Source organism: Zea mays, chromosome 1 (genome assembly GCF_902167145.1).
Source record: "Zea mays cultivar B73 chromosome 1, Zm-B73-REFERENCE-NAM-5.0, whole genome shotgun sequence".
Taxonomy (NCBI): Eukaryota; Viridiplantae; Streptophyta; class Magnoliopsida; order Poales; family Poaceae; genus Zea; species Zea mays.
The window spans coordinates 199,455,341-199,467,149 of record NC_050096.1 but is presented as its reverse complement, the minus strand read 5'-3'; the positions used below and the strand labels follow the sequence as shown (position 1 = coordinate 199,467,149).

Genomic DNA, 11,809 nt, shown 5'->3' with positions numbered 1-11,809 from the left:
GATAGCGATGGGCTGTTTTGAGTCCTTTTCAGGTGTTATTAGGCCTGCAGAGTCTGTTCTCGAGATCTTTCGGTCCTCCAATGGCCAGGACAGGGGAGAGCTAGCTTCTCAAAGCGCAGTGCTTCTGTTCTGCTCGCTTTCGCTTGTGCTGACAGGGCGTGCATGCTCGATGAGTCATCCGCATACAGCTTTTGGACGTGGGGGGTGGCCTGCTGGGCCACATGGATGGAGCACTGAATAGTGAATTGGTGGCGTGGCGCACCAATGGTTCGGCTCAGGTCGGCGGCAGGAGGAGTCCCTGAATAATCCTGATCGTGCAGTTGCAGTGCTTACATTACATGTGCTAAGCAACTGCCATAGCGTACTGTAATGCTTTGCCTTTTGCAGCGCTAGCGTCTGACTCTCGCCGCTGGACACTGGACATGCTCCGGTTCCTTAGGTCTCAAGAGAAAAGCGACTGCAGCCCCCCAGATTTGCACGTTCTTGCTTTGCTTTCTTCCTTTGCGCTTCCTAAGACAGGTATCCGGGCAGGATCCAAAATCTATACGAAGAATATTCTCTTTAATGGAAACAATAGACTTCGGTTACGGTTTTCATCCCTGGTTGTTAACAACACACGTCACAATCATACAAGTTTCCAACAATACATATTGCTGACCTTTTTCTGGTGAGCCTACTTGAAACAACAAGAGATCGACCACGGTCCATGGTCGGCTGTAACTGTACTGAACCAACAAGGAACCGCGAGTTTTCAGACTATACAGAAGAGTGTGTGCACGCAGCACAAGTATACCTCCTAAGCTGTCAAATCGGACCTGCCAGTCAGTCAGTCAGGAGAAGTGTTGACCCCAAAGGCGAATGCTTGCCATCCGCTTCGAGGGGGGTCAAAAACTGGGATGTTACATATGGTGGTGTACCGTCCTTCAGTGCCGCTGCTCAATCAGTTCAGGGATAAGCCGGAGCAGGAACCCCAGCTGCTGCTGCGAGAAGGCCTGAGCCTGATGCGTTTTCGCTCCGTCCACGCCAGCACCGCCCCGGCCAAGGCCTGGTTTCCCCAGACCAAAACCGGCCACGGCGTCCGAGATCTCCTCCACCCGGTCAACGATGACGCCGTGCACGCCCATCAGGTATTGGATGTAGACTGCCTCCCACACGTTGCTGAGATTATACAGGCATCCGGTTGTAGGGAAGGCTGTGAGACGATCCATGAACTGGTAGCTATATATATACACATATGCTGCTTAGCTTACTTGAGCTGCCCGTACGTGAGAAGCGCGAGGTTAGATTCTTGTGCTCTGGCGACCGCGGATGGGTTCTTGAGAACGCCTCTCGCTTCTGACACGATCCCGTGCAGATCGTACTCTAGGCATACCCGGACGGCGTCGTCAAACGAGTTCCTCCTTGGATCGTGGTGTTTCGATGTCCCTCCTTCTGTTAGGAAAAGTACCTGATGCAAAATACAGAAAAACGGCTAAGACGATTATTCTCCAAGTTAAGTAAAGTACCTAATGAAAAATAGGGTAACAAGGATCAGATGAGTATTTTTGAATGTGTATACAGCACGGTGTTGTCCAGTTCAGCACGACACCTTATTTGCTCAAAACGTGGAGCGGGAGTCGGCTGCAATTATTTACTACCTCCGTTCTCGAATATTTGTCGCCCGCTATTTCATTTTTAAACTAAAACACGACAAATAGAAAAGAACGGATGGAGTATTTAATTGTGCCTGCCAGGACTTGGACCAGAGACAACTGAAAAGCTTAAGTTGATAGGAGGGGGGGGGGGGGGGGGGGGGGAAGTTGGCCAATTCACTCATACTTCAACAACGTCTAGCAAAATTTTATTCACCAGTGATTCTACCACATACGCTAAACTGGATCTAAATTATACACAATCAAATACCAGCACATATTTGTTTCAGAATTTACATAGAGTATTATCGATTTGTAGCTACCTAAAGATAAGGTAACTAGATGATCTATGGTGCACTCAGAATACTATGATGCAAGCAGCAAGCGTATTCGCAGTCAGATTGGTGTCTTGAAAAGTTGATGTGCCAAAGATTGACTGGAACTTTGCCAATGAATTCCGTAGCCGTTGCAATACTACTAGCTACACTACAGATTGAGGAAACCTGACAGGCAATTCAAAGTTTCAGGCATAGAACAGGAGTTTCAAATATTACAGGATACAAGCTCTGGAGTTCCCGCATCATCTGTGCTGCATCAGGATGGAACGATGAAAAAAAGACTGGTCTGTTCCTAGCATGCTCAAAAACAACCTGCCAAAATGATTTGACATCAGACATCACCTCTTAGTGCTGAAATGGATGTGAATAGACTGAATCTGAATGCAAATCAATCGATACTTTACTGAGCTCTATACGAAGTAGGGGAAAAGACTGTACTTGCAATACAGCTTTAAGAGCACACTGAAGGTCTTTCCTGTGATACATAATGCTGTCATCAAACTTCAGCTCAATGTTAAATCCCAGGCGAGGACTGACACGTTGAAAGGCCTCTTGCAATGTGCAAAGGGAATCGTCATCTTCTGTAGTCCAATTAAGGACTCTACCATCTCCTGCCCGTCTAAGTAATGGCTTGGAGACCTGAAAGGCCAGTGCAAAGGAGAGTGAATATATCAGTGCCTTCAGCATGCATTCATGGACTTCGCATGAAAAAAAATATATAGCAAGAAGGTATGACACCTTGCAAGATTCTCTTTGTGGCCCATAAGAGAGGAAATCTTCCAAGAGAAGATCAGTAACACGCCTTTCATGTACAGCCCCCTACACAATATGTAAAGTTAATCAGCTTTAACAAAAGAGTTTTTTTCTCCTGCAACAGATGATCAGGATAGTACAGAAACAAAGCTAGGATGGTAAAAAGAACATACGGTCCCTTGTGTTAGGATGAAATCGTCATGGAAGATTATTGGGCAGCCATCTTTTGTGACCTGTAAACGAGGTGGCAAGATTAATGGTTTCTTCAACAGATCAGTCTGGTGATCATAAACTCAGACTTCTGAGAAAAAATGGACAACACGGAAGGCAAACTGTTCAAGAGGAATCAATCAAGTGAGCTACACACATAAAATCTTATCTTAAAATGGAAAAGGGCAGATAGTGTACAGTCATAACAAATACGCTTCCATCAACTGCCAGGCTTGTTTAATAGGTGGTTGCCGTTGACAATCCTCTAACTAAATATACTTTTGAGGCTTTGACCACCAGCAGGGGCGGATCCAGGCCCTTTTGTGGTGTCCTGTGACACCAATGAATTTTAGTAATCTCCATTAGAATGTATGTTTGTTAGCACATAAATGAGTTGATGATTTTATAATTTAATGGAGATGACACCAATGGTTGTTTTGTTTAGATCCGCTCCTGACCACCAGATCAGTGGTAAGTACCCAAGTACCACATGTATGTAAACAGAAACACCTCTGGTATCTGCATATTTGATAAGGAACACCTTGAAACCCCGACATTTTTTTTTGCAAACTACTCCCTTCGTCCAAAAATCTTCATCTGAGCCTCCCTCACCGAGCCTCCCTCACCGAGACCAAGGAAGCCTCTCCGTTTGCATGGTTTCCATTTAATGGTCGCTGTAAACTTAATTACCTGGCATTGTTTATGTTTTCCCAACGCAAGTATCCGTGACGGGAGGGACGGATCGAAGAGTCGCGGGTGGCCGGAGATGAGATGAAAGTGTGGTCCCTAGCTTATACGATGTGTATTCTTGGAAGTTTTTATTTTGCTCAGACAATGGAGGTTTTTGGACGGAGGGAGTATAAATCCACAACACATGCACACTCACCCTTATGAGCATCTTTGAAGATTAGACCAACAAATCCGTGAATCCATGACCTGATGTGCTACTAAGGATCTTTTTGGTTCAGTTGTATGTTCCTAAAAAACTGGTTCTAGTTGTAAGCTATGAGGAATAAGAGCATGACGACATAGCAATCTAGCAGGAGGGACACCGCTCTGCCTTTCGGACAAGCTGATTTGATAGCAGGCCATCATCAGTGAGGTTGCGGTTTGCCGTGCCACAGAGGTCCTACATCCGCAGCGATAGGCCCAAGTATCGTGGTTGTAGTCACATCGGCTCCAGCGCGTGCATGGTGTCCTACACGAGCAGCACGCATGGCGGCAGCAGTAGCTAAAGCAATAGATGGTGTGTCATTGTTTTCCATGGGTATGGAGTGTCGCCGTCACCGAACATCAAAGTGGGGGCTAGGGAGGTGTTGAAGAGGCAACGTCGAATTGGGACAGGCGACATGGATGGGCGATGAGCAATGCAGAAGGATCGATGGGGAATAGGTGCGACGATTTAGTGGTGGCTGAACCGTGTCGCCGGCCGCCGAAGTCGGGTGCATGGAGGCGGTGGCAACCCTAGCTGATGCTTGGTGCTTGGAGGTGTCGTCGGGATGGGAGTGGAGTGGTGAGTCGGGTCGGGGGGAAATGATCCGATCCACCATGGTAGATGGGTACTAGGAATCTGGAAATTCTAGGGTGGAAGGAGATTCTTGAATGAACTAGAGAAATCTACAGATTTTCAGGAACCTATTCATCTCTTGTACCTCTTTGATTATACTTATATGGTTGACATTTCATAATTTTGACAGTAAATCTGCATCAGAAACCTGAACAATGTGACTCTTTCACGCTTTCATGGCAAAATAGCATGTATACAGTTAGTCCACCACCACCACCGTTGTTGTAAAAGCATGTGTACCAGGACTCGAATAGAGGTCGCAATATGCTCACACATTACCGGATGCCCGGATCGGGACGGAGACTAATCATTTTCACAATCCAGTCAGCTCATGTTGCTTATTTGCTTCCTTCTACTACTATTTGGCTAGCCAGAAACCTCAAACCTTAGCATATGCGAGTAAAGCACTGCAACCATATGATACCCCTACACTACACATCCAGGTCCCAACTGGAGGAGGGAGAATGGTCATGGAGGTCGGTGGCAGACGCAAGTTGCATCCACCGGAGCACGCGTTTCGATTATTGCGTCGGGCCCAGCCGCCCACATTTTTTAATACCATTTTTGCATCGCAATGCTGTGGTGGTGTAACTGCAAACTCCAATCCAAATCCGAACAAGGTCCCAAACGAGACAGCAAGGCGCACCTGGACGTCGAACTCGACGAAGGCGACGGCAGCATGTGCGGCGGCTCGGCCGAAGGAGAGCAGCGTGTTCTCCCGCTCCCTGGCGGCCCCGAAGCGCGCCCCGGGCGGTGCCCCCACCGCGTTCATCCCCATCCCGCGGTGGCCGCCCACCACCATCCCCCGCTCCGCCACCAGCGCGAACGGCAGCTCCAGCTCCCTCCTTCCGTCGGCCGCCGCAGACGGCAAATACGAGGAAGCGCTCGCCGCGATCCGGCAGAGCCTCACCGCCGCGCGGGTCGCCGCCGGGCCCGGGAGCGCCATTTTGGCTCCCCGCCCCGCCCGCGTCGTGCCCGTTTCCTGATTTGGCAGCGCTGGTTCCAAAATACTCTTTTTTTTGAAACATTTTTAGACCCCGCAACCGCCGCCGCCGGGCGGGCCAGGCGACGAGAGCGACGGCTCGCAGAATGTTCCGCCGCGGCGCGAGTTTATCCGGAAGCATATTCTGTTTGAACCGACAGAATATTCTTACTAGCGTCTGGAGTCAAACTGCAGTTGACAGTTGAGTGGCTGGACGCCGGCGGCGTGCGGTGGCAGCGTGCGCGAGTAGGAGAGGCACGGGCGGGAGTAGGCTGGACAAAAAACTCGAAACTTATATCTCGCTCGACTCGGTTCGTCACTGGCTCGACTCGATTCGTTTGTATTCTGTAATGAGTTAAGCCAGTGTTTTAGTTCGGTTCGTTAACAAGCTGGCTCGAGCTAGCTCCTGAGCTGCTCGCGAGTTAGACGAGCTAAGTCAACAACCCAATAGCCTATACAGCTTAAAAAACCCAAGAAAAAACCCTAAGACATCTAGATGGACAAATAATTTTCACCCTACAAAACAGTGAGTCTGCGGACCGTGATTCTACGGTCGGTGACAACAACTGCGCTGCGAGTCTTCGAACTTGTGGCTCTTTAGTCCCGAGCCCTAACAAATCATCGTTGAAACAATGTGTGGTGACAAGTAGCTAGTAGTTATTCAACATTTTACTTATTTATTGTAGGACTGTACATTGAATTTCAATTAAAGAGGTATTCATTTGATGTTGGTGTTTACCTATCAGGTTTAAGAGAGTATACCATTAGATACCTAGAGTGGAGGACAAGTAGATTTTGTCTTTGTGTCTATTTTCATGCTAGTTTTAAAATTATATCTTGGTGACCTTTTTAACTAGAGAGTGGAAATTGATGTGTTTAAGTCTATAGATTATGAGCCTACGATGGATTGTTGTATTTGATGTGCAAGTCGATATGTGGGCATGTCACATGTGGATGCATACTTGCATTGCATATTAATATTTTGGATTGATAGAGTGTTGCCTAGATTAGACATGGAGATATGAAATAGAAGTATTAAACTATGAATTATGGAAGTGGTTTAAATATTTATTTTCTTATTTTACAATGTATGCTATTGTCATATATATGTTTATCTACTACTACTCTATAAGACAGCAGTGTGGGCGTCCACACCTGTGTATGCCCCCGCCTCCACCCCACCCACTCTGCGCCATCCGCGCCCCACACATCCCGTCTCCGGCGCTGCCGCTCCCGCAAGTAGACGCCGGACCCATGCCCACCCGCACAACCTGACATCCCCGTTCTCCTCCGAGCGTGCACCGGACGCCTGCCATCTTTGCCTCCCTCCCGTCCGGCCCTCCCCATCGCGAGCGCGCTCTGAATCGTGTCTCCGCCCCCAGCCGCCGCCTTTAATCTCCACACCGAATGCGGAGGGAGCTCCAATCTCCGCTCTTTCTTCCAACGCTTTGCACGAGCCGAGGCCTATCCACCTCTCGCTCGAATTCATCTTCCTCCTCCCTAGATTGCACGCGCTCTCCTGCTCCATGCCGCACATACCCCACGCCTCTGCTAGACCGAGCGATGGGAACCACGGTGATGACTATGTGCAGTCGTTGTTGCTTCTTCCCACCCTATTGCGAGGCATACCATCCGGCGGCGAGGCCCTTTTTGATGGAGCGGTGTGGTAGTCGTGAAGGCCGAGGCTGCATTGCGAGGGCAGTGGAGGAGCTGGGCGACGTGGTCAGACGAAGGCAGGGCAAAGCCACCTCCAGCAGCGACGAGGTTGCATCGCGAGGGCGGTGGAGGAGCTGGGCGACGAGGTCAGACGAAGGCGAGGTGAAGAATCACTGTTGGGCTGCATCGGTCGGCACCCTCTAAGGGAGGAGGATGCATATGATGCGACAACTTAAGAGCATCGCCTTCGGCTGCTCGTCAGTCTCCAATCCGGTGAGAGCTCCAATTATTGGTCCATTCCCCACTGCTATTGATGATTCGGGTACCCGTATTGGGTGTTTTTTAGATAGCAAACATTTATTTTAGATTGTCATATGACTTGGATTTGTGAAAGCGATAAGAAAAGAAGTAGATTCAACTGAAACTTTTCTAATTTATTTAGTGCTCAATAATATTCCATACTGACGTTACATATTGTCTTTATTAAATAAGAGGTGGTTCATTATCTTGTTTTTTGGTGCGTTTGAGATGTTTATATTGTACTCTATTTTTAAATGTATTAATGTTTTTAGAAATATTATATTTTGCGATGTTTTTATAATAGCCGTGAGATGTTCATGTTCCCTCCTGCTCTTCCATGTATTTGGGTTCATGATGCTGCTGAAGTCTGTGGCCATGGGGTAGATTATCGTCCTCATGGACCAATTCGCAGAAACTGTATGACAAGAGTCAGGGATGCTCGGGTGTTCTTTAACTAGGCCATGGTGGAGCAACCCATGCTGCCCTTTTTTATCTAGCTTGGCCTCTTTGTCTGGTTCATTGAACGGTGGGTTGTGCCATTCTCGAACTGGGTTCCCTTGCTGCTGTCATTTGAGCAACCATTCAGGTATGCATTTTTGCCATGTTATTTCATCTAAATTAGTTTAGGATTATGATGGTTTTGCTAAAACTCTTCGGTACCATTTTGAATTGATAGAACAGTCTAAGTATAGTATCTGAAAGGGCTTTTGAGATGATGATTTGTAACTTAGCATGAAAATTGTCCTTTTCTTAATAATGATGTCCTGATCTGCCCTTTGGTTGTGAAAAGTGCTCAAGGTTTCAGGGAAAGATTAATGTCAATATACGACCAGCCGGCTTGAAGGACACTGCTTCAATTTGTTGCCAGAAAAGAACAATGGTTTCGTAGCAGATTTTTGTCTAATCCATGTCTAATTTTTAAAATAAGAGTTTGAAAACAGTTTCTCAGCAATAGTTGCAAAGGAAAAGCAGTGACATTAACCACAAACTAACCTTTACTAATTTTGCACTTGGGGATATAATCTAACAATTGTACTTTAGGTGCCCTTGAAACTTTTTACTCCATTTCAGTTTCTTCGGATCAGAGGACATTCAAGCTTCTGAGTAGGTTGAGCTAGACTTCTACAGAGTTGGTGCATTTGATTCTTGAAAGTGGGTCCTAGATACAAATACTCACTAGCATATTCCTTTATGTGATGTACCATAAATATGTATTTGAACATATATAGATGCTATCATTCACCGTCCATACACAGTTGATTATGATTTTGCAGAGACATTTAAAGAATTGAAAACCAAAATTAATACTAAGTTTCTTATCACCAGACTTCTGGTGACAAGTTAGTAATATCTAGCTATCATGTCGCGCGAAGAAGACAGGCAGCATGCCCCGCTCCGACATGCCCAACAGCTGGTATGAGTTGCTGCTCATCTCCGCCACGAACATGCCCATGTTTGACATCTGGTGGCCTCAGTTTTTTACCCTGATATTGTGCTAGCTTTGGTACGATTCTGTCATGATAGGGTTAACTACGGGTTCTACTACTGCTAGATTTGTATGACTGTGTGATATCCAAATTAATACTTTTGTATTATTCCCGTGACAAATTTAAAGTTTGGTGGCCAATTAGGCACTTATGACTTAGATGAATACTAAATGGAAGGAGAGGTGAATTCCTAGGTTAGCTTTTTTTTATCATTTACATAATTTCTTTTCCATCTGTACGAAGAGGGTCAAATAGACTTTTCCCAATATCTAAGGATAGCACAAATTTATATTGGAGTTACGCATGGGGCTTATTTTGGTCATGGATCCAGTGCTGCTCTATGTTTTATACTACCGGAGCAGAGCTCATGTGCCTTACCGCAAGGTAATTAAATTAGACATGCATGGTAAACTGTCAAGTATGTGTTTTTACTGCAAGTGCATGGAGAGCATTAATCAAAGAGCAACACCAAGTACTCTTTCACTATTTTCATTTGTTGTAACATTAGTACTCATTACTAGCATGATGGCAACCTTTGCATCGCACTAAGCAGAAGGCTAGCTAAAACCGTCTCGATCTAGATCTCCCAGTTGCATTCCAATTATTATAAAACTGTCATTTTCTGATTGCTAGATGAGGAGTTTAATGTCGACAGTCATTGGTTCGTTACTGCCAGTAAAAAAGGTATGGTAAAATAAGTCCAAGCCAAATTCACCTGCGTCGACTATATTACGCCTTGTGAGCATGTGATGATGACGAGAACAACAATAACATGCAGGTGCATTAACTCAATCCAAACTCTTGGTGCAATTAACATGTCCATGATTGAATACTTTTGCATGTGTCACAGTGGGGTTCATGTCATCAGTTGCTTGGACAATTATATCATGAGAGTGATTGATGTGTCTTTGCCCTTGCAAGGTCGATTGTCTCCCTATACTGCCATAATTTACCTATTGTTCTTTTTTTGTAGCACTAGACATTTTGAAACTCTAGCACATCACATGAAGGCCATTACCTGTCAGTTTATTTCGGATGGCAACCAAGTTTTTGAGGGGGGTGTTTTTTCAAGTCATCGATGTGTAGGGTAGGAATTGGCAAAATGGGTTAGAATTGCGTTAGGAAAAAACAGAATCCTATAATTAAGGGCGCATTAATTCCCCCACTCGACCACTCTTGCCAATATTACTAAGTGAAGTTGTGGGCTGCATCTTTTTTCGCTGCTGCCTTTTGGAATTTGTAGCTTTAGTCAATGCTATCTCAACTATGTTCCTATATATCATGTATCTTTTCTTTATCGGCTGGTAACAGGGGTACTTTGCGCATATAATCTTTGCTAACCAACTACAATTTCGGTTGCGTGCAATCAGTACTATTTCGTTCATGAATTCTTATTTTAGTGTCCCACTTCATCAACTTTTATGAATGCTCACACTGAAAATGCTACTCTGCAAAATATAAGTAAAATGTCGCCTTCTGTAGCTATTACTTTTAAGGTGATTGACGTGCATTGGGTTGAGCATTTGTTTCTCGTTTGCTAGCTGGAACTGCAACAATGTTTTTGTTTTATTGTTGGGGGCATCCACTTGCACAAGTGTTGGGTGATAGTGATCTTTTGGTGTTGGTTGTTGGTCGAAATGGTAGTAAAGAGCAGATTATCGTGAGTGGATCAATGGAAGTGCTGAAACCTTGTTGGGCAGTTGCTAGATCTGATATGCCAGTGTGGGAGCAACTTTTTAACGTCTCTATTTGCCATTACAACCATTTTAATATGTTCCATCATGGTGACTTCTCGAGAATTTTTGGGATAACATTTGATACAATTGGTTTAGAGGTCGTGACAGACGATGGACATAAACACAGGAGAGGAAGCCATGGTGATATCATATTTTTGACAAGCCCGGGAGAGTTGAGTGTTGCTTTGTACGAGTTGATAAAACATTGAGCCCTACATGTATCTGAAAAACATATATTGGTGATGTATTTGTGAATGTAGGCGACTTCATACTCTTCTAGGCTACTCGGCTACAATGCAGTGTGGAGGCAAGTATCATCAGGGATGACATGGTCCAAACTCCCATATCCATCGGGATTGATGGAGAACATAGTGGTGCCTACCTTGAAGGCTTTCTCCCTGCATGTCTATGACCCAAAAGAGGTGACCATCGCCGACGTTGACCAAGAAGCAGTGGTGCTCTCCTTGGGGGAGCATATTGGCCATGATTGAGTTCCCAGCACCCTCGACTCATGGACAAAAAACAATGGTAGCCTCCAACACTTCGTAATTTCTATCGATATCGCTAAAAAGATTAGATTAATATACAATTGTTGATATATTTTCCTATCATTTAAAATTCTATATTGATTTTTTAAATAGTTTGTATGGTATTATAATATTTGTTCCACATCATATCATTCTATTTAAGTCGACATATTTATAACAATATTACATATTTATAACAATATTATATATTTATAATAATATTACATACTACCCTTGTATGATATTTACAGTGATTTTGTCACACGGATTTTGCATATCATAATGATGTTTGTTGTTCCGTATCTATATTTTATATTAATTTTTAACTTCTGTGACAACATTCTATGACAACGTACGAGCACATCACCAATATGTTCGTTCGGATTTGAAAGTTGATGTTTGTGCTACTTATTTGGTCTAGGAACTAGATTTTTCTACATTAATTCGGATTTAGATTGAGCAATGTTCCTTTGTATATGAACAAAGAAGAATCGTAGCAATGCTCCTTCGGATATGAACAAAGAAAAACCGTAGCAACGCACGGGCACCATACTAGTACACTTCTATGCTTGTATGTTCATGAATTCTTGTTTTTTGTTAGTATGGCTCACGAGCTTATCGA

At 44.8% G+C, this 11,809-nt stretch overlaps 1 protein-coding gene across 4 annotated transcripts; it reads right to left on the bottom strand.

Annotated features, from left to right (window-relative positions):
- Nucleotides 1–542: 542 nt before the first annotated feature.
- LOC100216744 (uncharacterized) lies at nt 543–5,603 on the bottom strand. 4 transcript variants are annotated; one of them, XM_020546891.2, is made up of 7 exons: nt 5,146–5,603; nt 2,896–2,955; nt 2,708–2,788; nt 2,369–2,608; nt 2,186–2,281; nt 1,251–1,447; nt 543–1,158 (listed from the first exon to the last, which is right to left on the bottom strand). In XM_020546891.2, the coding sequence occupies exons 1-7, from the start codon at nt 5,443–5,445 to the stop codon at nt 924–926; spliced, it is 1,209 nt and encodes a 402-aa protein (XP_020402480.1). In that variant the 5' UTR covers nt 5,446–5,603; the 3' UTR covers nt 543–923. The 4 variants fall into 4 exon arrangements, with proteins under 4 accessions (XP_020402480.1, XP_020402481.1, XP_020402476.1 ...); XM_020546892.2 differs by having other exon boundaries at nt 2,408–2,608; NM_001157492.2 differs by having other exon boundaries at nt 544–1,158; nt 1,266–1,447; nt 2,408–2,608; nt 5,146–5,489.
- Between the last annotated feature and the right edge of the window lie 6,206 nt (nt 5,604–11,809).